The following is a 24207-nucleotide window of genomic DNA, read 5'->3' as shown; positions in this document are numbered from 1 at the left end:
GAAAGACATTGGCAAAACAAAAGGTCAGGCAATGAGAAGTCTCTTAAATGCAGCTATTCAGTTGTCCAGACAAAAGAGAGCGGTATAGCAACTGCCAAAGAGCAGGGAGAGCACCAAGCAAGAACAAAAGAGAGCAGGTGCCTTAGCAAATGTGCCAAAATTAAATTCCGGGTCCACAAAGGTATATCTCAATACCTTGAGACTGGAGGAAAACGAGTTTTTAAAGAAAAAGCATTGCGGGCCAAGTACAGTGTCATGAGGAGAAGCACCATTTCAATCTCAAAACTTTCATTAAAGTAGAATGTAATGATAACGTGTTTGCAGTCTGTTTTCACACAACATCTTAAAAATTATCAGAAACAACTTTTTACTAGTTATCCTCAACAATCCAGTCCCACAATGACTGATGAGAAAAAACAGCCGGCAAGACAACTGGTTACTTCTGTCAATACTTCTACAAAACAAATAATCTTTCCTCCAAACCCAAACAAAACCGGGACAGTCACGTTCTGGTCAGAAGTTCAGGCATTAGAAAAACAACTCAGGATAACTTCAACAGCACAGCAGAGCTCCAGCCCTCCCTTCTTGTACTCCTCAAGCACTTCTTCTTTGGAAATGGACCTTCACAAAAAGCTTGCAACAATGACTTCCAGGCTTGCCGAGCATGCAAGACTGTCATGCATCAGGAAAAATGATAACACAGCTTCCTTGCCAGGGCTGTCGAAAGGTAAAAATTGTGAACCCTACCACCTGACAAGCTGCAAGTGACCAAATAAACCATAAAAATTCAGACCAAAAAAAAAACCCCCACCCCCCAAAAAACTTTCATGAGATTTTGAGGTATTTATCAGTAGTAAGACTTGATTGCTCATGTGCAAGAAAAAGCCAGTACTGAAGAGAACACAAGTAATTCATGGTTTAGGTTAACCTCAAAATTGACCTAAATATTGAAAACTGAAGTGCAGACACTCCCAGGGAGAGTTTGAAGTAGCAAGCCCCTACGTGTACGTATGCTCTATCCGTACGCCCAGCCGCACAAATTGTGCATAATGCAGCTTGCACATCAACTCTATGCTGAAAAAGAAGCATTAAGGCTGCCAAGACAAGCACCCTTCAAGCTTGGGAACACCAGAACAGCCTGGCTTATTCACGTGATAATCACACTGCCCTCTTTGTGCGTGCGTATACACGATGGTACACGCAGGCCACGACTGCATACTCTTGGCCGCACAACTCCCTGCTTCGCTCAGGGTCGAGCACAGATGGTGTTCATCTGACGAGCTACGCCACGGTTTGCTTTCCTCTTCAATCTTATTCTGAAAATTAACATCCCCTTGGAAACTTCCTTCATGCTCCATACTAAACTATGCCTGCGAAGTACTAATATGACCAGGTTTTCCAGTAGATCCTTTTGAAATGACTATAAAACTGAGATAATTCAAAACACAGATCCTATTGGCTTGAATCAAACCTGTAAGCATGCAATAGTTGCGTTCAGCAGGCAAAAAGCTAACAAGGCATTTGAACTGAGAGAGATGCAATGAATCCCTGCTGGTGAGAAAACACGCTTTTGATGAGTGTCTGGGGCCACTCAGGACACTGAACACCAGAAGCAGGGAGAACGTCCAACTCCTGGGGACACCACTGCTCTGCCTTCAGCACGAGACCTCCCCTCCTCCTCCTCCACGCTCCTTGCCAGGGCTTTCTCTCTCCCCCACCGCTGACTCCAAGCTCTGGTACACTCGCAATGTGGCCAATTTCCATTTGCTCCAACTACGCAGCTAGTCAGTGTCGGGGTGCCTGAGAGCACAGGAAAGTGCTCCATGCTCTCCATTTCAGCATCTTGCCCCGATTCCCTCCCGAGCAAAAGAGGAGCCACTAAACTTCAGCTGAGCAAGCTGGGGAGCGCATGTTCAGCTGCTCTGCAGTGCTGCAAACACGCATCAAAGCAGGCGCTGCTGGCTGTAAGCAAAACTAATTCTAACAGATGTTAAAGTTAAATGAAATGAAAGTTAAAAAAAAAATGCAGTATTTCGGGAGGTGACTTGGCCAGATTTGAAAGGATTTTCAAAAGGAAAAGACATATTCCGAATACGAAAGCCACCTCCTGTCAAAAATTAAATTCCTGCTTCAAAGATGGTGCACAAAAGCCTTTCAACAAAAAAGTTAGTGAGATCTTTCATGCTTCTTCCATGTTTCTTCTTTCAGTCTCTGAAACACCTGACCTATATTGCTGAAAAGCTTTAGGCTACGGCAGATACCCATCATGGAAAATTTCAACTTGGGCTGCTGCAGTCTACTAAAGGTATGTATGACTGAACTTGGCATCTTTCCATTAGGGACAGGGTCTATCATGTCCCACTTATACTGTCCCCAAGCAGGTAGAGTATACGTAAATATCTGAAATGAATCAGCAACTGCATTAAAATGTCTCACAGGTTTTCAAAAGCCTGCATGATATGACTAAAATTATGACAGTATTAGGTTTACAACATCCATCATTAAAAAAAGGTGCAATTTGTACTATCAAGCAATTGATACAGCTAGCATAAAACATGTATCAGGCTGCATTAAAAGGAATTATAATATCAAATGTAATTAAGAATTTGCTATCAATTTTCTAAATACAGAGACTTTGTATGAAACTTACTGCAACTGTATGGAGCTTACTGCAATTGTAACAAGCAAGCATAACACCCCATAAAAGGAACCACAAAAAAAGAACAAAAGAGACTAAGCAACCAAAACGTACATTATTAGATATTCTAAAGAACTATGCAGCTCAAGAGGGAAAAGCAAAGATTAAAGAGCCAAAAATATCAATCTTTCTTAGATTTCAAGGCAAATCCAAAGCACAATCACCAGTGGGATTTTTAAAGGCTGCATAGTTTCCACTTGTGCGCGCTTCAATACGGATTTGTCTTTAATTTTTAATGTAGCACTACTACTCCTAAGCAAGGAGAGGAAAAAAACAAGAAAAAAACCCCAAACTCAAACTTTTCCTCCTTAATCCCCCATAAAATTCAAATTTAAGTTCTCACAGGCACTTTCACATGCCAACACCAGTAAAGTCAGAATATTTCGGAGAACTGTATGTGGTACAAAATATATACTTCCCAAAGTCTTACAACTTTAAGAGACTTTTCACTGAAACACATTTAAAAGAGATTACAGATGCCTATTATTTCTTTACACTTTTCACACTTCTGCTTAACTCTTCCATTTATATATTAAATTCAAAGCTTTTCAATGACAACTCATTTCTAAGGGAATGTGACTACTTCATCACAGAATGATTTTATCAAAAGAAACATACTTATTTACAGAGGGACACTTCAGTAAACAGAACAGATTTAAGGTAAATGAAAAATATACAAGTGGATAATACCGATTTGGTAAATTATGTTTTGCCTAAGTCTCCTTATGGACCTGTCCTTTTCAAGGAGATAGAGGCATCTGTATATGAGCAAAAGAAACAAACTGTACCTGAGATAGCTGCCAAAATAAGCAACAATGTTTGGATGTTTACAGTCTTTCATCATAATGATTTCCTGCTGCACAACAGCAAAATCTTCTCCTGAAAAGCAGAAGAATAAATATTTTCATCAGCCTGGTCCATACCCGCCTCTGAACTAGACTTTCAGCATATGTTTTAAAAATAAACTTTTTGAATAATTAAGAGTAATGACTTGCCAGCTTCACATTCATATAAAGTGGCTATAAATCAATATTCATCAGCAAGGTTTTAGCAACAAGAAATTGAACTCTGAAGAGGTCTCATTCCAGGCCAGATGGACTTCACATCTGCTGTGCGATCTCTCTTATGACATTGGCCATAGCTCTTTTCAAACTTTGTGTTTTCCCCGAGACCCCACTGTGTCCATCTGCACATACCCTGTCCTTAACCTAGGTTCTTCAAAAGCATGACAAGCCTGGCTATTTTTGGCCACGTGTCCAACCTACATTATATCACCTTCCTGAACAAAAAAACCATTCAATAGCTCACTACTGCAACTTTTCAGTATACTCAGTGAGCACAAAGTTTTACAGATTGTGCATAACTTTTGTCCAGATAAAACACTGCCATAGTAAGGCCTAGGGAAATGCCAAAACCATTTCATGCTTAGGTTGCACCTATCTATCAAAAGTTCTTACCAGATGCATACATTAATAACATAAAATAAGCATGAAGGTCTTGAAAAAAATGAGTGTCATGAATAACTTTTAAGAGACTCTTTAAAGAAACTGAAAAAAACAGGAAATTTCAAACTCATCCTCTCATGATGAGCTGTGTCAAAATGCTCCTTTTAGCGTAGTGTTATAGCACGCTTCAGCATAACTTGAGAGCTTTTAAGCCAGAAGCCAAAGCTATTGTCCAAAATCTCAGTACAGACAGCAAGCTTATGTTTGTCAATTATATAGCCATTACTAAATTCCAAATGTAACACAAAATAGACTCCAACAGAACTGGCCAAATTACTATTTAAGACAACGTTTGTTTTAAGTTTTTACCAACACATTACCAAACCCTTAGGTCATCAAGATGTTACTTTTTAGCCACATATCTGATGTTCACGTGTATTTTATTTACTGAAAGCAAACTTCAGACTGCAAGGTAATGTCACAGTCAACTGTCTTCTATTCATGGTCTGTTGGCAATGGCGTGCAGTGTACTATTCCTGCTGCTCCCTGGCTAGACCTTTACACATGCGAACCCTCCTTCCAGAGCGAGGGGCAGCACCGCTGCTCCTTGTATCTGGATTGATAACCCGGCCTTATGTTACGCACCGCCGAACGTTTCCATGACGGGAACCTCCATAAAAAGTTAAAGCAGAAGAACTGGCCGAGAGACTCTGAGACCTCAACTTTCAGTTTGAATAAAAGATGCATCATGAACATTTGCTTTGGGAACTAAAGAGTAAAATGCTGCTCTGTTTTGAAAAAAACAAATTTACATTCATTTCACACACATTTCTAATCACATCCAGAAACAAGAGAAAATGGAAGAAAGTAGTAGCTTCTTCCCTTCTCTGGCTGCACAGGCCTTGAGGATAAAACCAGGTAATATCTAAAGCGTTTCCCCCCCTCGACGTTAATCTCCAAAAGGAACACCAACACTGGCGAGTTAAACAAAACATTTGGACATGTTACTTCCCAAATTACAGTATTTATGTTCCACAAGTCTGATCGTATTAATCAAATGGCACTTGCACGCTGGTAACTGAAACGCAAGGGAGATGCACTTTGCAAAATTTCAGAAGTGTACTCAATTCCTGGATACCCTTGTTCACCCATCATTTCACCTGTCCTTCTTGAGACTTCTTCTATGCTTTCTCCAGCCAACTTCGTTTCTTTCTTGCCGTCTTCCTCATTTCTTTTGTTCTGCACAGCTTTTTGCATTACATGGGTTGGAAAGGCAGCACTCATGACTGAAAAACCCAATTCGAACTGAAATTTGAAGTCAGCTTTCCTTTAACTGTCCTCCAGTTGCGATTTTTCCTTCTCGCATCTTGCTTGTCACTTTTAAGACCAATATGAGTATTTTGCCCTACACTAAAGAGAAGGCAACAATAATCACCCCTTCTTTAAATAAGTGAACTCAACTGATTTTGTAAAAGTATATTTTAAGCACAAAAATATTTAGTTTCAGTAACTCATTATTTCACATGAGAAGCACTTACCTGGTTCTAGTTTTATGACTTTAATTGCTGCTAGCTCACCCGTGTTAACATTGCGGGCCTACAAAGAGAAAAAAAAGAACACAAGAAACAAAACTGCATTTAGAGAGCAGAACACAGCAATTGACTCTGCAATTTCAACTTGAGATTCTTTGACCACGCAGAATGAAAGAGCAACCGAGATGCACAAGGGCCCAAAACAACGGCTTTTTTTTTTCTTCTTTAAAAAAGCAAAACCAGTCTCAGTACGAGCCAATATATTAAAACATCTTGTACATTTATTTCATGTAAAGTTAGATTTTTCTTCTAAATACACTATACATTTATTTCTTATTGGCCTTGCAACATATATTTTCCTTAGATAAGCATTGTTACTGAGTTTTGTTATATCCAAAACACTTGTTTAAAGCAATCCATGTCTTTGCTTAATGACAGTAAACCCAACAGCAAGAATTCAGTGGCTAACATGCTCTTCTCCAACACTCAGCACAAGGCCTTTTTGCCTGCTTTCTCATGCCCTCTTTTCAAAGACTTTAACTACCAATTAATCCTTAGCCCTGGTCATGTGACTCAATCGAAAAATTCAAGCATGGACATTTCTGAAAAAAGACACTTTCTTAGGAAACATTCTTTCAACAACTTGTACCGGATTTATTTTCTAATGACAAAGCAAACCATCTCACAAAAATATCGAACAGCAAATTTGTACCAAGATCTCAAACTCTAACCTTTAAGTACGCTCAAGCAACACTGTGCTGGCACACAACAGCCCTGAATTATGCATGTCCTTGACTATGCTATAACTCCAGATTAAAATCTGCAACCAGCCGAGCACTGAGATACTGCTTGCAAAGCAATTATAATAAACCCCAAAGCAGAAGAGCAGGGCCCATGGAGCACCAGGTGCTCTCTCCTGCAGAGTATGTGATGGCTCCTAAGGCGGGAGATGCCTTCTAATGCTCTCTCCAACCAAGAGAGCAACACAACACTTTCTGCTCTTCTACCACTACCTGTCCCTTGATCCTTCCTGTCAGTCAGCAAGGACATCCTCCCCTTCTTTAAGGGTGCTAAGTAAACAAGTCAAACGAAGGAGTGAGAGGAAAGCATTAAAACAGCCTTTAAAAAAAGCATTAAAACCAACCCTCACGTACGCGGCAACCTGATCTCAGCAGCCCTGTGGCCGGCTTCAGCAGTGACTACTCAACAGCTTAACTGCACCTACCTGGGGCTCTGTCACGCTGAAGCATATGTTCTGCCAAGTGGACACGGAAGTTAAGTTTTTAAAAAGCCATTAAGAAACATCATAAAATATGACCATAATAGTTTCTCTTTTTAGAGCTGAGTACCAACTGGGAGGGAGGGACTTCCAGAGAGAAACGCAGTGCACATTCCTGTGCTTAGAGCTGTGGGTAGGTCCTAGCATAGCTGACACCCAGCCTCTCACTGCTCCTTGGTAGGGCAATGCTCTTCTGCAGTGCTAGGAGTACACACATTTGCAAGACAGGATCTATTCTTACATCTGTGTGTAAACTAAGACCAGTGGGAATCCTAAAAAGTCAGAGACTAAAGCAAACTTAAGATTGTGGGAAAAAAAGTTTTTTTTTTTTTAAAAAAAGGTTTCTCTGGTAACCTTCCCTGTAAGTCACTATTTGGTTACGCCACCGTGTCTCCAGTTGTCACCTTAGGGTGGAACAAAGATGCTGAAGACGCAAGGAACAGCAAGAATACGAGTCCCTTTTATCTGCACCAGAGAATGAGGGTAGCACAAGAAAGAACGAATCATCATCTAAATATGAGCTAGAGATGTTTACTCCCGATTTCGTTTCTTTCCCCAACACATTCTTCTCGCAGGGAGAAACAAGCACAGAGGCAAGATGATCATGAATCAAAGGTGAGTATTTTTTTTTTTAAACTGCCAAGATTAACATTACAGATTACTCAAGCTTGGACAAGACGACTGCCAGAGAGTCCTGTCACCACTAATAGACCTGCTTTGGGGCAGTATGTACTAGCAAAATAAATAATCAAGGAGACACAATTGTAGTGGATACAAGTGATGCGATCCTGAAGCTATGCCTGCCGCATTCAGCTGGGATGTGCAAGACTAAAACTGGAAACCAACCAATTTCAGAGGCTTCAGGGATGTTGCTCATACAACAGGAACAAGATGTTTGGTAACATTTTTTTACAGTATGTGTTCGGCTCTCAGGAATTTCTTTTCCTGGCTGTGGCTCCACAGGTTGCTACACTCATGACCACTAAAGCAAGATAGAAGGTGGGTAGGCAGCCGATGCGAATTTCAGGACAAATCTGCTTAAAATACATCAGGATACTTGTCACAAAGTCCTACACAGTGGTGATGCCAGAACACCATCCATAGTAGGCAGACATATCTATAGACATATCTATAGTAGGACATGCAAAATCCCAGTCGAAGGACTAGATTTTGAGTGGCAGGCAGCCTTGCCAAACCTACACTGTCCACATTTGACCCCCTTCCACCGTAAAGGAATTTCTTTTGAGAACAGGATGTTAAAGAACCGTTCAAAACATGGGCAGAGAAAAACAAATGCTGTGCCTTTTCATTTTCAACTTAAGCATTTATTCCTTTCCCCACTACCAGCAGTAACATGACTCTTTGGCCAGTCGCCTGTGCTTTGGACCAAAATCCTCCTGGGTTCACAAAAAGCAGAAAGGAGGGACAAAATTTGATTTAACTCAGGTTGCCAATGCCTTCAGGAAGGGTAAGCTGCCACTTCTTACGGGCATGAACTGTTACTTAAGAAAACATGATTGAAGTAGACCGTCTGAATAAATTAGCAGTTTGTATCATATTCCATTTGAGCTATCAGCATGGAAGGTGTTGTCACAAGTAAGAAAATGAATTGCCTTTGTTAATCTGGTATAGAAGAGACACTGTCCTGACTGTAGTGACATGAGGGCTCCTTGCAAAGGCTGAAGATTAGGTATTCCTGACAGTTATCATTAGGTCTCATCAAATACCCTTAAAATCACTAGCTGCGAAATTATCCCTTACCTGAGCTCGTATGAATGACAGATCAGAAGCACTGGGCACTTCAAGCTGTCTCAACGCACGCTGAAAATGGCAGCTGGCTTTGACTCTTACTTTGAGGGTACTTGTATACCTAGCCTATGAGTAGGGCAAGGATACTGCCATATGCTTTCATTCAGTCTAATTGGGGTAGATTTGCCGATTACTTGACATTTTTGAGACTAGAGGATAAATAAGGGGTAGATGGCTGAAGAACAATTTAAAATATATAGATAGATAGATATATTTGGGGGTTGGAAAACACAACCAGAAATTTTGGAGAGGCTCACACTCTGTAAGAAAATACATATTCATCCTTGGCTTCCACTTGCACCTGAAGTCCTGTAATTCCTAGCCCTTTCGATGATCGGGTAAGAGCAGAAGTCAAGCAGTTTTACTCTCACCCCTGTTTCTATGAGCAGGAGCCTGCAACGAATTCCTGCAAATGCAGATTTCACAAATATTACCCCTGCTTTGCCATCATGACTGTGGTGTGACCCGCACGTCGTCTATCTAGAAATCAAAACTGTCGTACAATTCACCCGCCCATTTAACAAGTGAATTATGTCAATGCGAATGCATTACACAGGTTTTCCACGAGTGAGGCTATTGCTATTTGCATACGATGTCTGCATCAAGATGCAATTACAGCATCAAATGTATATAGTATTTGTGCATAGCAGTTATACAGTATCTGCTCTGGAAAACTCTAAAAAGACATTCATGCTACCGTTGGCTAAAAGAGGGACTGTCCTCTGGAGGTCTAGACCACCATATCTTTGCAGGGGAAGGAACCAACCACCTTTTAGTCAAGCTGGAGAAGCACTGCCTAATTAAACGGGACATAATGGAAATAGTGTCTCTGTGACAACAGTAGGATGTCAGATCAAAACACTAAATAAAAACAGGCACTCGTCAGAGATAAAACCTAGAAGAGTCTAGTCTTTATTGTTACTGCATTACATAAAAATTCTTTAACAATTGGAAAGACCTTACTGCTCTGAAACCGCGGATGATAAAGCAATGCAACACGGCAATGCCCAGCGAGGATCTATTCAGAAAACACCAACAGAGCAAAAATGTGTGACGTGTGTCTGAAAAGAAAAGGAGAGGAAGGAGAAAAGGAGGAGAAAGGTTATTAGTTAGCACTGCACCTACGCCACAACATTAAACTTAAAAAGGAGAGGCTTATGCAGTTGAACTAGTATAGACATAAAATTCAAGGTCCATGGAGGTAAATCTTTTGCCAAGATTATATTTGTCCTTCAAATGGAAGTTGGCAATACAACATCCCTAACGCTGCAACAAAAACTAGGCCAAAAAGCAACGTCTAAGACAGCAACAACAGGCTGCATCTGTTTCTGACTACTTTAAGTGAGAATCGGTGAACAGAATTTAGCCAAGCAATTATAGAGCAAGTTACTACTTCATGGGATAGCAAGGAAGGAAAATGAGTTATCAGAAGGTTCTTCTATGAACAGAGGGTTCTTCAAGTTAACCTGGTCTGGATAATACTCTCTTCTGGAAATACATCGGAGCAATACCAGAAACCACAGACAAGGGTCTGAAACCAAGTTGATAATAAAAAGGAGTAAGAGTCATGAGGTGCTCCTCAGAGATACCCAAAGGCTCTGAAAGGGTTTCAGAGGGAAGTGGCTGAGCTGGTAAGTACATGACTTCCCTCACGAAAAACAACTCCTATACCAAATTACTAGAAAACTAAAAAACTACCTATTTTTCTCTCTTTTGTAAGGGAGACACAAGCAAAGAGCACCCTACAATGTTCTGTGTCTTCATCTGTTAACTGGCTGAAACTGTAACGGAAGAACTGAAAGACAACAGACGTGATATTGTCGATTCCCTTGCAGAGGAACAATGATCTCACTAATTATCACAACTACTTTAATTTCAGTAAAGTGGAAAGTAAAAGAAGGTTAAGATCTTTGGAAAGATCCAACCACACTAGACCTGTAAAATGCCAACTGGAGTTCAGTGTTCATCAACCCAAAACAATGCTTATTTTTTAAGACATGCTGTGATGTAAATTAATTGTATAAAAAAGGAAATGGATCTACAATCGCCTCGGAATATGCTTCAAATCTATGTGCAGTTACCAGCAAACCCGAAGGTATTATGATGTACAGGCCGGGATGGCAAATAGGAAAGCTGCAGCGCTGTTAGGTAAATGATTAGTATGGTCTCCCCAAGAAAACTGTGCGCAGTACTTGTAACCCAAACCCAAAAAGGATGGCACGAATTACAAAGGCCTTGGAAACAGCGACGGTTAGAATGGCAAGTTCATATCAGGAGGCACAGAAGTCTTTCTGCATGAGAGATGAAATTGATACCGAGCAAAGAGAATAAAGCAACCACTTTGTTTAACTCCAGAAATATTTTTCTTGAAACTCAGCAGGACAAAATAAGGTCTCTTTTCCACAACAGAACATAATTCCTCTTTCACACTTTGCTCACCATCCTACACAAAGCAATTCTTCCTAGCAGCAAAACACAGAAACACAGAAGGCAGAAATAACTTGTATGACAGCAGAGCTAGTTTTCGACCCTCGCTAGCAGGTGTCATTTTGGATGAGAAGATCTGATAAAAACAGAAGGTGAAATTCAAGAGTTGTCCTGACATGTAACTGCAATCAAAAATTCTAAACTAGACTTCATACTGAAGATAAACTTGAGCAGTAAATTTTATTAAGACACAGAAGACAAAAAAAGCCATACAAACGAAAACATGATATGCAAAACTGAATAACAGCTCAACTCCCCAAATCACTATTAGGAGATTGCCTTTCTGTGCTTCATTATAGAAGCATCAACTGCAGTAATCTGTAGTAGTAACTTGTAAAAATAGTAATTTGATTTCATCGTTAACTCCTTTTAGCAACCTTGAGAGGGGACATCTCTGGACAAGGGAATAGATCATCTCCAAGTCCTGTGTTTTACTTAAATCTGTAATGAGGACTTTGTAATGTTAGTGTTTTTATCTATCATGGCAACACAGCTGCAGTGAGGGAGGGGAAAAAAAAAAGAAAAAAGTATCTTTCGTATCTCTTTCAAGCCATCACTGAAAATAATACTATGTCTGGTATTTATGTTCCCATGATACATAAAAACTAAGGAATCCAGGTCAAGTTTCATATCCCACAACAAGCTTGCACTGGTGCTAGTTAGAAGAGACACTTAATTGTGGACTATGCATAGGTGACACAGAACAAATTGCATGTCCAAGAAACAAAATCACCCATTACCTTCCTTACAACAAATTCATTATCACCTTCTCCAAGTCCTCTTTGAAAGCTGGTCTGTGGGAGGGCAGATGACTATAAAATACTGGTTTAAGCCAAAAATCCCTACTTTGTGGTGCATTAGCATGTTTCCAGGTACCAGCCAAACAGCAGAACTCATAATAGTAGGATCTTATCAGTCTGACCAATATCCTCATTCCCTTTACAGTCTCCTTAGTTCAGCCCACATCCCAGGCTTTTACTTTAAATTCTAAGACCTTCAAAGTTGAGTCCATCTACTTTTTTAAAAACCATAGATGTTACTCATAAAACAGTAGGTCCATGCACTGTCACAACTCAGGCTGAAAGTCCAACCTAAAAGGATCAAGAAGTAGATGCCAGCCTACTCTGCTGTCAGCTCCTCAAAACTTTGCCAGGAAAGCAGGTTATGGAAAGGTCAGCATTTAGCAAGAACGTCAACATAATGAGATTGTCATCTTACTAAGGCAATAATCCCTACCAACTAGCAGCAAAAAATACATGCCGACACGGCTCTCCTAGCTAAGTGGGGAAAAAAACACAGTTCTAAGACAATTCATACAGAATAGTCTGAGGTTTCCCAAAGTACAGCCAGGCATCTGTGAATCAAATTTGCTGAGATTTCACCACTGATGAGCACCATCGTCACTTGGCAAACCTCAGCTTTGTACATTTATTTCATCAACCACAGACCAAATTCATTTATAGAAGCCCAGATGGAGCAAATGAAAGTGGTTTTGTAAAAAAAACCAAACCAAACCAAAACAAAAAAAGAACCCCCAACAAACTTAAGATAAAGCCCTTGTAAGCTCACATGTGAATGACCCATAAGACATTATTTGCTCTTTGGGATGTTAAAAGTAGTTTTCATTATTGGTTTTGGGCTTATGTTGTGCTCCTCTTTGAATGTACCTTGGAAAGGACCTGGCCTCAAAATGAAGCAGGCAATAATTCATCCAGGAGAAAAGCACGTCTCATTTTCCCTACATTACCTAATCAGAAAGCTGGGAAGTGCCCAACTCTGTCTAATCTAGGAAAGATAAATAACTATACCAGCCTAGTGTATCCATATGCTGACATATCACCTTCTAGCTCAGCTGTCACACATAGCCAGTGAACATGAGCAAATCCATTCTGAGGAAGGAGAGGACTTTTATGCCTCAAATTAAAAGAAAAAAAAGTTAACAGCAGTACCAAGTATTGGCCACTAACAGAGCAGCAAAACAGATGATTACAGCAACGGTTAGCAAGCATGATGATCCTCAAAGAAACCTTGACAAATCCAACGAAATATGACAGGTTTCATACATGTAGAGGTGTTCATTCCATGGTTGGTGTTAACATCCTCAAAATTAACTAAGTCATCTGTGTTTACTTCTTAATTTGCATACAACAACATCACCTAAAGAACACTCAAAAAAACCTGATCAAAATGGTATCACCAGAGTCAACAGGCCAGTTTCAAACTGCACTAGAAACAAGCTGGACACATCGAGGTAACAGCTTGCAGAAAAAAAACAAACAAAAAAACCAGAGCATGAGGTAAATAGATGTGGATAATTAAAGTGTCTTATGTAAATACTCAAAGCTGGCAAGGTGGAGGAGGAAAAAAAAACACAGAAAACCTTTTCAATTAAGTAATTAATAAAGCAGGGAGTTAGCACACTAAGAGTGTAACAACAAGAGGATTTAGGTCCTGAAACTTTCACAACATTTAAGTGAGCTCAGATTAAACCAAAACTGCCGCAGACAGGACTTTGTTTCTAGCCACAGTCACTTAAAAAGGCAGAGGTGAAATCCGTGCTACTTCTGCACAACAGAGCCTCAAACTGTGGGATACCTCTAAGTGTCGTGTTGCGGTCCTGTCTGCGGATACGACTCGCTTAACTAAACGCGCACTGAGACGACAAAACCGGACCAGCAGACGTTTGGAAAACACACAGTTAAAATAACACTTCCAACACGCTACACGCAATAAACTTCACCTCTCTCCCCTGCTGTGCTGCAGAGCGGAGGGAAGGTAAGCAGAGGTGAAATGCTACCTGAGGGACCTGAGGGTGCCACAGCGCCTCAGCCAAGAGCTCAGCTGCACACGCAAAAGAGCAACACAGGCTACCGAGGCAGAGGAAAGGTCTAAGTAGGCTGAAATCAAAGAAAGCTGAAGTTAGGTGTGGCGAGTGTCGCTTTAACCATGCTTTTTCTGTGTTTCTAGAATTAGGGTAGGATTATTGGAGAGACAACCTCAGTACTGCCTTTCCTGACCCTCCGCTGTCACGCTCAGATTTTGTAGCCCGATGCTTGGCAGAGGGGCGAGCGCAGAGCGGCAGCCTTTCCACCTGAGAAGTGGGTCAGCGCAGGAGCGGAGGCGAGCGGCCTGCTCGGGCGGGCCCTCGCCAGCCCGGCTGCTCACCGTGACCAGGCACGTCCCGCCGCCCCGGTGGGGCTGGAGGGGCAGCGGGCACTGAGGCCCCGTCCGCGACTCCGCGGCAGCGGCCGGGCCGCGCAGCGACAACGCTGCCGCCGCTCCCTGGACCCCCCCGGGGGGGAACCCCGCTGCCTAGCAACGGGAAGAGCCCCTCGGGGGTGGGGGGCGCTCCGTCGCTTGGCAACGGGGACACCCTCCCCCCCAGGTTGTGGGGCGAGAGGGGCGCGACCCCGTTGCTTGGCAACGGGCGGGACCCACTCGAAGGGGTGGGGGGGGTGCGGTGCCGCTTAGCAACGGCCCCCCCCTCCCCACCACGGGAGGCCGGTGCTGACAGGGCCGCGGCGGCGCCGGTACCTTGTAGACGTCGCCGTAGGTGCCGCTGCCGATGCGCTGGATGAGCTCGAAGTCCTCCTGGGGGTTGCGTCGGGACAGGTCGCACACCCGCCCGCCGCCGCCGCCGCTCATGGTGCCGGGGGAGGCCCCGCTCGGCCGCGGCCCCCAGGGCGGGCGGGCGAGGCCCGGGAGAAGGGGAGGGCGAGGAGAGGGGGGAGGGAACCCGACACCACAGCGCTCACCGCCTCCCCCCGGCCCGCTCGGGCAACATGGCGCCGCGCCGCCGCACCGCGCAGGCGCGCAGCTCGCCGCCCCCCCCCCGCCCCGCTCCTTGGGGCGCGCGCCTGCGCCTGACGGCGGGGGCGGGGCATGCTCCGCGCGCATGCGCGGGGCGGGCGCCGCGGCGCTCCACGTGGGGCGGCGGAGCCGCGAGGTCCGGCGCGGCCGCGGGGGCGGGTCCCGGCGGGGGTGGGGGGCGGGCGGGCGAGCGCCCCCCGGCGGCCGCGGCGGCGCATGGGGCGCCCCGCGCCGCCCCCGCGGTGCCCCCGGCGCGCGGCGGGCTGAGCCCCGAGCGGGGCCATGCGGGCGGCCGCCCGCGCCCTGGGGCTGTGCCTGGGGCTGTGCGCGCTGGCGCTGCTGCTGGCGGCGCTCTGCACCGACCACTGGTACGAGACCGACCCGCGGCGGCACCGGCGGAGCTGCGAAGCCGCCCGGCGGCCGCCGCTGCCGCTGCGCCGCCACCCGCCGCCGCCGCCTCCGCCGCCGCCGCGCTGCGCCCGGCCGCTCTTCGCCACGCACGCGGGGCTCTGGCGGACCTGCTACTACCTGGGCACCGACCCCCGCCTCGACAGCCTCGTCCGCAGCGGTGAGCCGGCACCGGGCACCCCGCCGCGCCGCGGCCCCGGGGACCCCCCCCCCCGTGCTGTCTCCCAGGCGCCGGTACTGGGTGGCCCTGGCGGTAGCCCCTTTACATGGAGGGGGGTGGGCTGCGCACCTCCCTGGGCCTCAAATTGGGGAGCCCCCCCCTTCACCTGCGGTCCCCTGGGGGAGGAATCAGGGATCCCCCCCCCCCGCGTGTCCCGGGACCCCCTCGGGGCCGGGAAGCTCCGCAGCTCCCCGGTGGGGCTGGGGGCCACGCGTGCCCCCGCCCCCAAGGAGAAGTAAAATGGGGCAGGGGGGAGTTTGCACGCAGAGGGGCACCACGTCGTTGCCACGGACCCTCTGCCCCGCCGGGCGTGCGCGTGGGGGGTCAGTGACTATCGGCACGGAGAAGCAAACGGGGGGGCTGAGCGCTGGCAGGGTACGGGGCGCAGCTCGGGCTTTACCCCCCTCCAGCCTCCCTGGGCCAGCCCTCCTTTGCTTGGCTTAATTTTTATGATTTCTGCTCTATTTCTACATCACGGCGAATAAAACGGTTTAACACCTGCCCGAGTCAGGTCAAGGCTGCTGTGGTTTTTGCTGGCGAGTGACTCAGGTCTCGGGCTGCTTTCCAGGGCCCGAGGAGCCGGGGAAGGCAGCAGGAGGGGGGCGGCTGGCGAGGGCCACCCCAGATGCTCCAAGAGCCCATCCAAAGGCTCTGGTACAAGTTTGGGAGTCACAGCAGCTGCGAACGAGTTACGGAAGGAAATGCCAGGGAGTTTGAGCTCTGTGCGGAAAGGCTAGAGGACATCCTGCCGCAGAGCACCGATATCCCCAGCGCAGCCTGCTCTTGCCTTTCAGTCTTCACTTCTGTCTCATTTCAGGGGAAATGGTTTATATTTGCTCCCATTTTATGCTCTTGCCAGGTTCTGCTGGGGTAGAAATTGATATGAATGAAGCAAGCAGGATATTTTTTCCCCTTAAATCCTGCTTTCTATCCCTGGCAGCTGCCTGTGCTTCCTCTGTTCGTGTAAAAACACCCACGGGTTTCTCCGGTAGTGCCTGTAACTTCTCTGTGGTGAGGGAGACAGATGGAGCGGAGAGCGATGTGCTCCCCTCTGCCTTCAGAAACGGATCAAATCGGCAACAGGCATCACTTCATTCCCCACGCCGCGGGGCGGCTTCTGCTGCTTCCTCCTTTCCCTCCCGTTGCCGAAACGTGGCTGTGGAGGGATGCTCTAGCCGCGTGCTGCAGAGTCAGGCTGAGCTCCTCTTCACGCCTTTGGGGAGGGTCAGACTCAATAAAAGTCACGTCTGGCAGTGAAACCTCTTTGTGACACTTCAGCCAAATGCCTCCCCGCTTCCTCTCGTTCAACACTGCTGAACGTGCGGTGATGCGCTGGGATGTAGGTTTTGCCCATGGTTTCATTCTAGGGTAAGGAGATAGCTTGGCTTTGAGGTGCATCAGCACAGACCCTGTTTCATGCTTAAAAAAAACACCCCTTCCATGCTGTTCTCTCTGCTATCCCATTTTTTGGAGGTCACTGCTATGCCGCACAGGGAGTCTGAGGCACAAGAAGCAGCACGGGCACCTTTCCTTGAACCTTTCCAAGGCCTGCCCCCCAAAACACATTTACCAGATGGAGAGTGAGGTGAACGGCTTTTGTTAGGCCACCGGCGGTGCAAATGTTAGTGCCGTAATTCCCACCGGTTTCAGCCAAGCTCATGCATACTGAGGAACAGAGATGCAGAAAATAGCTCTTGCTTTAGGAGTTCTTCTGGGTGATGTTGGGAATCGCTGTGACATTTTACTGTTGTGCCTCTAGGGATCACAAGCTTTATCCATAGTCATCTGCACCCTCCAGGCACAAAAATACCTTGCCGAGGCAGGACGCGTTGTTATTTCCAGGACCAGCTGCGCTCATGACCCATCCATGCTGCTGCTGCTCAGATCCAAAATGCCACTTTGTTCTCTGCAGCCTTAAATCCTGGCTGCTGCTCAGCGCCGGGGCTCTTCAGCGGGTGTGCGTTGGCAGGCTCCTCTCGGCTTCGGCATGGCAACGCTGATGCGAGTGGCCTTCCCAACCCTCCCTGCCAGCATCTTTCTGTGCCGGGTGAAAGGGAGAGGCGCCGTGTCTATCCTCGTGCACAGAGGTGGCCTGGGGCCAGGCTGTCCTCTTGGCTTAGGAGATGGAGGGTGTCCTTAACAAGGGGCCAGAGAGCATCCGCTTAACGGCGGCGTGATCTCAGGATCAGACCTGGAGGCAGGCAGATGTTTCTGGGATGCCGAAGGCTGCGTGGTCAAGGGAAAAGCTGCGGTTTGTGGTGGTCCCAGGGTTGAAGTGTACCCCCAAGGAGGACACATGAGGGAAGGCTAGTTTAAGGGCTCAGCTGGCCCAGGTGTGAGAGGCCAGGAGGCCCCCCAGCACCAGCCCTATACTAATACACTCCTTTTGGAATCAATCCTGAGGTCCAGGGAGAAGAGCTAAATGTCAGACTTCTAGGGATGACTAATGTAAGAGTGTAAAAAAGCAGTGCTGCAGCCTGGCCATTTTCCCCTCTCCTCAAACAGGACCCTTTTCCATTGCGCTTCACAGTTGTGCTTTGCGTTAGAAGAAAACCACCTTTATCTTTCCCGGATGAAAGTGCAGACAGTCTGGAGACAGCGACAGCTCGCGCTGGCGTTTGCTCTGCTAAGAACAAGGGCAGGCAAAAAAAAAAAAAAGCCTTGAACATGGAAAGGGTGCACCGGGACAGCGATCCCCGCGGGGACGAGGGGTGGTGCGTCCTTGCAGCATTTGCCAAATGATGGCTCTTCTGGGGTATCTACCACCAGCACAGCACGTGGCAGCTGGAATCTGGCCAGATCCCTGCACTTTTTTGTTTGTTTGTTTTCCTCATCGCTGCTCTTCCAAATATTAATGCCTATTCAAACTCCAGTGCATCTCCTCCTCTCTTCCCTCTCCCCTGCAAATTCACTGGTGATGAGGAGTGTCTCAGCCAGTGTTGCCACCGGCCAGCGTGGACTTCTTGGAAGAGATTAGCAATAGCCGCTTCCGCAGCAGGCAGGGTTCCTGCCTGCGCTTTTGCATTAGTCAGAGCATTGTTTCTCGTGCTGCACCACAGGCCTTTTCTGGGAAGGTTTCGTCTTTGCCGGGAGAGGCATGAGTTCAGCGTGAGGAGGAGCAACGCATTGATTGCCTTTACTCAGCAGCCTAGGACTAAGTGTTTCCCCCTGTTCCTACATCCCAGTCTGGGAACGCTTCTCATCTGTCAGAGAGAAGCTGGATCCCTTTATTTGGCGGGGGTAGGGGGAAATTAAGGCTTTCGTATCATGGGTAATGTTTCCCAAGTGCAGTGGGCCAACGGTGGTCTCCAAGGGAGCCAGGTCACGGGTGCTGGTGTTGGTGGCACAGACTAGAGCTGAGTATGCAGAGAAGAAGGGGAAGGGCAGGAGCTGAGCACATGGCATGGGGCTGGGGAGGATGAGGACACGGTGACGAGGATGAGCTGCGAGGAAGGGGACTAACTCCCAGTGCTTTGAGGGGAGATGGGGGCTGTTTTCAGTTACCTGGTCGGGGAACGCCTTGTCTTCCTCTCCGGCAGGCATCGCTCAGAGATGCACCGCTATCAAGTACCACTTCTCCCAGCCGATACGCCTGCACAATGTCCCCTTCAACCTGACGAAGACGATCCAGCAAGATGAGTGGCATCTGCTCCGTAAGTGTTCGCTGTGGCCTGCTCCTCCCCAGGCAGGTCGCTGCCACGCGCTCCCCGTTTCACGTGAAAAAGGCAGAAACGGGACACTAGTTTGCAGAGGAAGGGGCTGAGCAAACAGGGTCCCACCGGGGCCCAGCCATCAGCCATTTTCACCCTCATTTCTATTTGTAAGCCACAATCATTCCAGGAAAGCACAAATGCCCCCCCGCAATGAGTTTTAAGCTTGTTGCATGTAGGCTTGCTTCTCTTAGCCACCTTTCACAGGCACATCACCTTTCCCCTCACCTCCCCAAGGGGTCTGCAGATGCTGGGGCAAAACCTGCACTTTGTTGTCTCTGGAAAACATCCAGGAGCAGGTGTTTCAGAAGCTGACGTCAGAAACCACATGCTGAACAATGATGGCAGAACCTGTCTGCAAGGAAACTCCCCAGCATTTAGAAAGTGGAGCGAGAACATTTCTGCACATCTAAAGTAATTTGGATGGAACTTGAGAAGGCAATAGAGAATGAACAGAAAATACCACTGTGCATCTGCATAAATTCATGCTGCACCTGCATTCTGAATGCTATGTATGGCTGAAGCTTCATGTAATATTGGGAAGTTTCTAGCACAACTAAAAAACAGCCTAGCTGTTTTGGTCCTGGAAAGGATCACCTTCTGTTTAAAGGTACTTGCAGGTCTGAAGTTACTCCTATTGTGGGTCTGCCAGCCCCAGCCAGCTGAGCTTGTGGCTATTTCTAGGAATCACTCCCCTCCTTCCTGCAATGGGAGGCATGACCATTGTACTACCTGCTCTTTATTTCTTGTTTTCGGTGGAAACAGACTTGAGAAGAATCACAGCCGGTTTCCTGGGCATGGCTGCAGCCGTTCTTCTCTGCGGGTGTACCGTAGCAGCAGTCAGCTTCTTTTGGGAAGAAAGCCTCACCCAGCACGTTGCAGGCCTTCTGTTCCTGATGACAGGTAATGCGTCGCTCTGGCATGCTAATTACAGACGAAGGCTTCACCAGGTCCCCCTTGGGCAGGCAGAGTACGATGCCAGTAAGCGGAGCACACCTTTCCTTCTAATCTCCAGTTACTGGCCCTTGCATGAAATGAGTCACTTACTCAGACGAGTGCAACATCCAGTAATTAGAAACAAAAAAAAAAAAAACTGTGAAAAAATTTTATAAGCCTCGTGCAACAGCAGGAAAGGACAACAGGGCTAAAGCAACTCCCCAGCCCTTTACATATTAAGCGATCGCTTTGTTCTCCAGACTGGAAAGGTCCCTTGCTGCAGTTTTCAGTCCTTGGTGTTTGACTATATGATTCCTATTATTAAGTAGGAAATAGAGGAGGGGGATACATTTAAAGAAGTGTTAGTTACAAAATTCAAGGTTAGTTAGGGAGGGAGAGAGGGAGAAGAGGTAAAAATCCCCCCAAAGAAACCAGCAGATGTTTGAAGCATTCAAACTCACGAGGATAAGCGTAACGCTTTCTCTCGTGCCAGAGGAAATACTTTGATTTGAGCAGCTATAAAGCACAGCATAGCTTTTTCTTTTTTTAAATCAGTTTGGAAGGCACTGGCCCAAGGAAAGGCTCACGTGCATGGCTAATTTAGCTGCCTAATGAAAAACATAGCCTAGTGAAAAACGCCTAATGAAAAGCAACCCAACAGAAAGCCCAGGCAGGGAGAAGGGTGCCTGCAGACAGCTGGAGAGCGATTCAGCATGAACGGTTCTCGGCAGAGGTATGTCGGGGGAGGCTGGCAAGGGCCGCACACAGAGGTAGATCACCTGCACAATAACCTTCCGATCAGACTGCACGAAGCACGCGCAAAACAATTTTTCCTGGCTCCTCTGAGGCGTGCAGCAGGCACCGCTCCCACGGAGGGGATTCTGCGTCACAACCCTATCTCATCACGTGGCTCAGATCTGATTGCGGATGGAGGCTTTTGCTACCTTGCTCTGTTTATAAGGGCAGAACAGACAGACATGACTAAAGTCACGGAGGAGATCTTTATTCTTAAATGTAGCAACCAGGAAGTTCATGCGATGCAGTTCACAGCCACAGAGCTAGGGCTCAGTCTTGCATAATTTGGTAATACACTAAAACTTTATGGGCTACCCAAGATAACTTAGATCAACAAAACTGGCAGCAAGTTATTTGATTAGTAAAGGCTTAACATTTGTTTTGTTATTCACCCTATGCTGCATCTCAAAATACCAATGTGATTGTTTCACTTACAGGAATATTTTGCACTATATCTCTGTGCACTTACGCAGCCAGCATATCATACGATCTAAACCGTCTCCCTAAATTCATCTATAGCCTTCCTGAGGACGTAGAACATGGATACAGCTGGTCTATATTTTGTGCTTGGTGCAGTTTGGGATTTACGGTAGCAGCTGGGTGTCTTTGCACAGCTTACCCGTTTGTCAGCAGAAGCAAGATTATGCAGCTGAAGTCTGCCAGAGATTCCTCCGTATGACTGCCCACCCATCGCCAACGTGGCTCCATCACGGTCAAACAGTATTTTTCAGGACTTACTAAAAGAAACAAGTGAAAACTAAATTCAGGATTCCAAGCACAAAAACTTGATTCTTCAAAATCTGACTGTTGCATTTTGCCAGTCCAACAAACTGCTCTCCCATGCTGCCTAGCAGACAGATGGGAAAAGGAGGCAGCTCTCAAGACAGAATCAGCTGTTTCAGTTTAATATGCTATATGCGTGTAAAGGAAGATATTTGCACTGAATGGCCAAAGGGGAGGAAAGTCATTGCAAGAATTTAGGGCTATTTCTGTTTTTCAAGCGTCTGTACATAAAGAAACCAAGGAAAAGTCGTTGTTGCCAAATGACTGCTAGTCGGATTTGTCCCCCTTCCCCAGGGCATGCATAATGTTTTAATTCAGCACCTTTTGCACTTGACCTTAAAGGAAGATTTTGGTGTCCCCCTGCTGCCCCAACAGACCCTCCTCTTTAAAATCAGTGTGTGCCTGTGTCTTTTTGCATATCTGGAGTGAGTGTTTGCTGTAACAGTACTCCAACTCGGTTCCCTCTCGTACCTGAGGTTTCTGTATGATTTGTAAGTAACCAAGATTTCCATTCCGAGGACCCGAGCTGCACTGTGAGAAGGATTAAGTGACTCCTACCCATTCCTGGAAGGCCTCTTGAACGTGAAAACATTAGCCTCTTTGTTAAGCTACGAGATCTGTAGTAAAATACTTGCCTCTGTCAAAAGCGTTTGTGTCGACTGCAATTTCATGGCTCAGAACTGGGCTCTTCTGCAAAGCAGAGGAAGTTAATAAACCAAGAGGGTCATGGTCTAGGTAGTGCTTATGTCAGCGATAGTTGTGCGACAACGCGGCACGCTAAGGTCAGAGCCCCAGGGAACCCATCTTCTCCGGGCCAAGGAGCTGCCCATGGAAACAGAGGGATGAGGGTGCTAGAAGGGCTGGCGGGGGAGGAACGGAGCACAACACTTTGCATTTTCCATTGCTTCACTGAAGTGACATGCAAGTTAACAGATCACAGTGACAAGCCAATCCATGGGACAGCGCTCAAACTGACAGTGCCAGACCCCAGTTAAGAAACTTGAGGTGCCACGTTGACGCGCCTGTCATAACTCATCCAAACCCACCATCCTCTGCCACCGCCTAACCTGCTTTGTCCTCAAAGCACAGCGTCCGTGCATTCATTGCCAGAACAGAGCTTCGCACCTACTGAGCACAGGGACAGAGCTTGGCCAGACCCCCAGAAGGTCCAGGAAGCCCAGCCTGCATTGCAGAGGAGCAAACCAGATACTGCTGAAGAAGCAGGGCGATTGGAGAAGCCATTTCAGCAATAAAGTTGCATGGTACAAGATGAACATGAACACAGGAATGGTGAGGGAGAAGTTCAGATACAGACTATTGTAAGCAAAGGATTGGAAAAAGGGAGAAGTGAGAGAAAGGAAAGCTGATTGAAGGGTGGGAGAGGAAGGAAGGAGAGATGAGAGGCAAGGGTGGTAGAACAGAAGTATCATGGCTTAATGCAATAACCGTCAATTAAATGAAAGCAGAAAAATCAATGGCAACTTAGGCAAAGAAACACAATCTCATAAAGTGGATAGACACCCAACTGATCAATTAATTGATCTGGGAGCAGCAAAGACACCAGGAAACAGCAGCAGGATAAATCAAAGCTAAGCACAGCTTTAGGGCTAGTCTTCCCTGTATTTTTGCACTTTGCTCTACCACTGAACACAGAGCAATGTTTCTCAGCAAACACTGTCAGGTCCCGTTACAGTCAGCTCTTACCTGCTTACATAGGCTGTCTTCTGTTGTAACCAGCTTGAGGCAGAAAGACTCTCTCCAGATGCATTTACACTATTTGATGGGTCTTGACGCTTACTGGATAAACTGAGTGCTAGATCATTAAACAGTAATCTAACACAACACCAGACAGGTTTGGAAAAAAAAAAAAATCTTGATTCTACCTTGGGTGAAGTGGGAAAAACACACATGGGTGACACTAAACTGGGGATGTGACTAAAACAATGAGTGGCAGAACTTCAGTCCAGAGAGGCCTCAGGCAACTTGAGAACTGGGTCAACAAAAACCTTGTGACATTCAAGGAGGAGACATGGAGCTCTGTGCCTGGGGCAGGATAACACAGTGCATTGGGCCAGGCTGGGAGATCTGCAGTGAGCTGCAGCCCTGCTGAGAAGGGTTTGGGGTTACAGCAGACATTCGGCTGACCATACGCCAACAGGCAAACCCCAGCCTGGCCTGCATTAAGAGCCACAGGGCCAGCAGAGCCAGGAGGATTACTTCTGTTCATCACTGGTGATGCCCCACTTGGGTTGTCTCTAGTGTTGGGTCCGCCAGTTCAGGGGGGAACATGGGGAA

The 24207-nt window shown here is 46.5% G+C and overlaps 2 protein-coding genes across 6 annotated transcripts in view; one reads left to right on the top strand and one right to left on the bottom strand.

Moving 5' to 3' along the window:
- The window catches only part of MAP4K3 (mitogen-activated protein kinase kinase kinase kinase 3), an 81073-nt gene extending 65985 nt beyond the window's left edge, over positions 1–15088 (bottom strand). For all 5 annotated transcript variants that reach the window (XR_003260789.2, XR_010388673.1, XM_026110431.2 and 2 more), the window contains exons 1-3: positions 14785–15088; positions 5682–5739; positions 3487–3577 (exon numbers count right to left, since the gene is read on the bottom strand). Coding sequence is in view for 3 of the 5 variants with exons in the window: in XM_026110431.2 (XP_025966216.1) it covers positions 3487–3577; positions 5682–5739; positions 14785–14895 (260 nt within the window). In the remaining 2 variants the exon portion in view is untranslated. The remainder of the gene's footprint in view (positions 1–3486; positions 3578–5681; positions 5740–14784) is intronic.
- Positions 15089–15123: 35 nt separating this feature from the next.
- On the top strand, positions 15124–22558 carry TMEM178A (transmembrane protein 178A). The gene is made up of 4 exons (XM_064510083.1): positions 15124–15628; positions 19228–19341; positions 20164–20301; positions 21567–22558. Exons 1-4 carry the CDS (start codon positions 15343–15345, stop codon positions 21806–21808), a joined length of 780 nt encoding a protein of 259 aa, XP_064366153.1. The 5' UTR covers positions 15124–15342; the 3' UTR covers positions 21809–22558.
- Positions 22559–24207: the final 1649 nt, after the last annotated feature.

Source organism: Dromaius novaehollandiae, chromosome 3, assembly GCF_036370855.1.
Source record: "Dromaius novaehollandiae isolate bDroNov1 chromosome 3, bDroNov1.hap1, whole genome shotgun sequence".
NCBI classification, from domain to species: Eukaryota; Metazoa; Chordata; class Aves; order Casuariiformes; family Dromaiidae; genus Dromaius; species Dromaius novaehollandiae.
The sequence above is the reverse complement of the archived record's forward strand: the minus strand, read 5'-3'. Positions and strand labels throughout refer to the sequence as shown.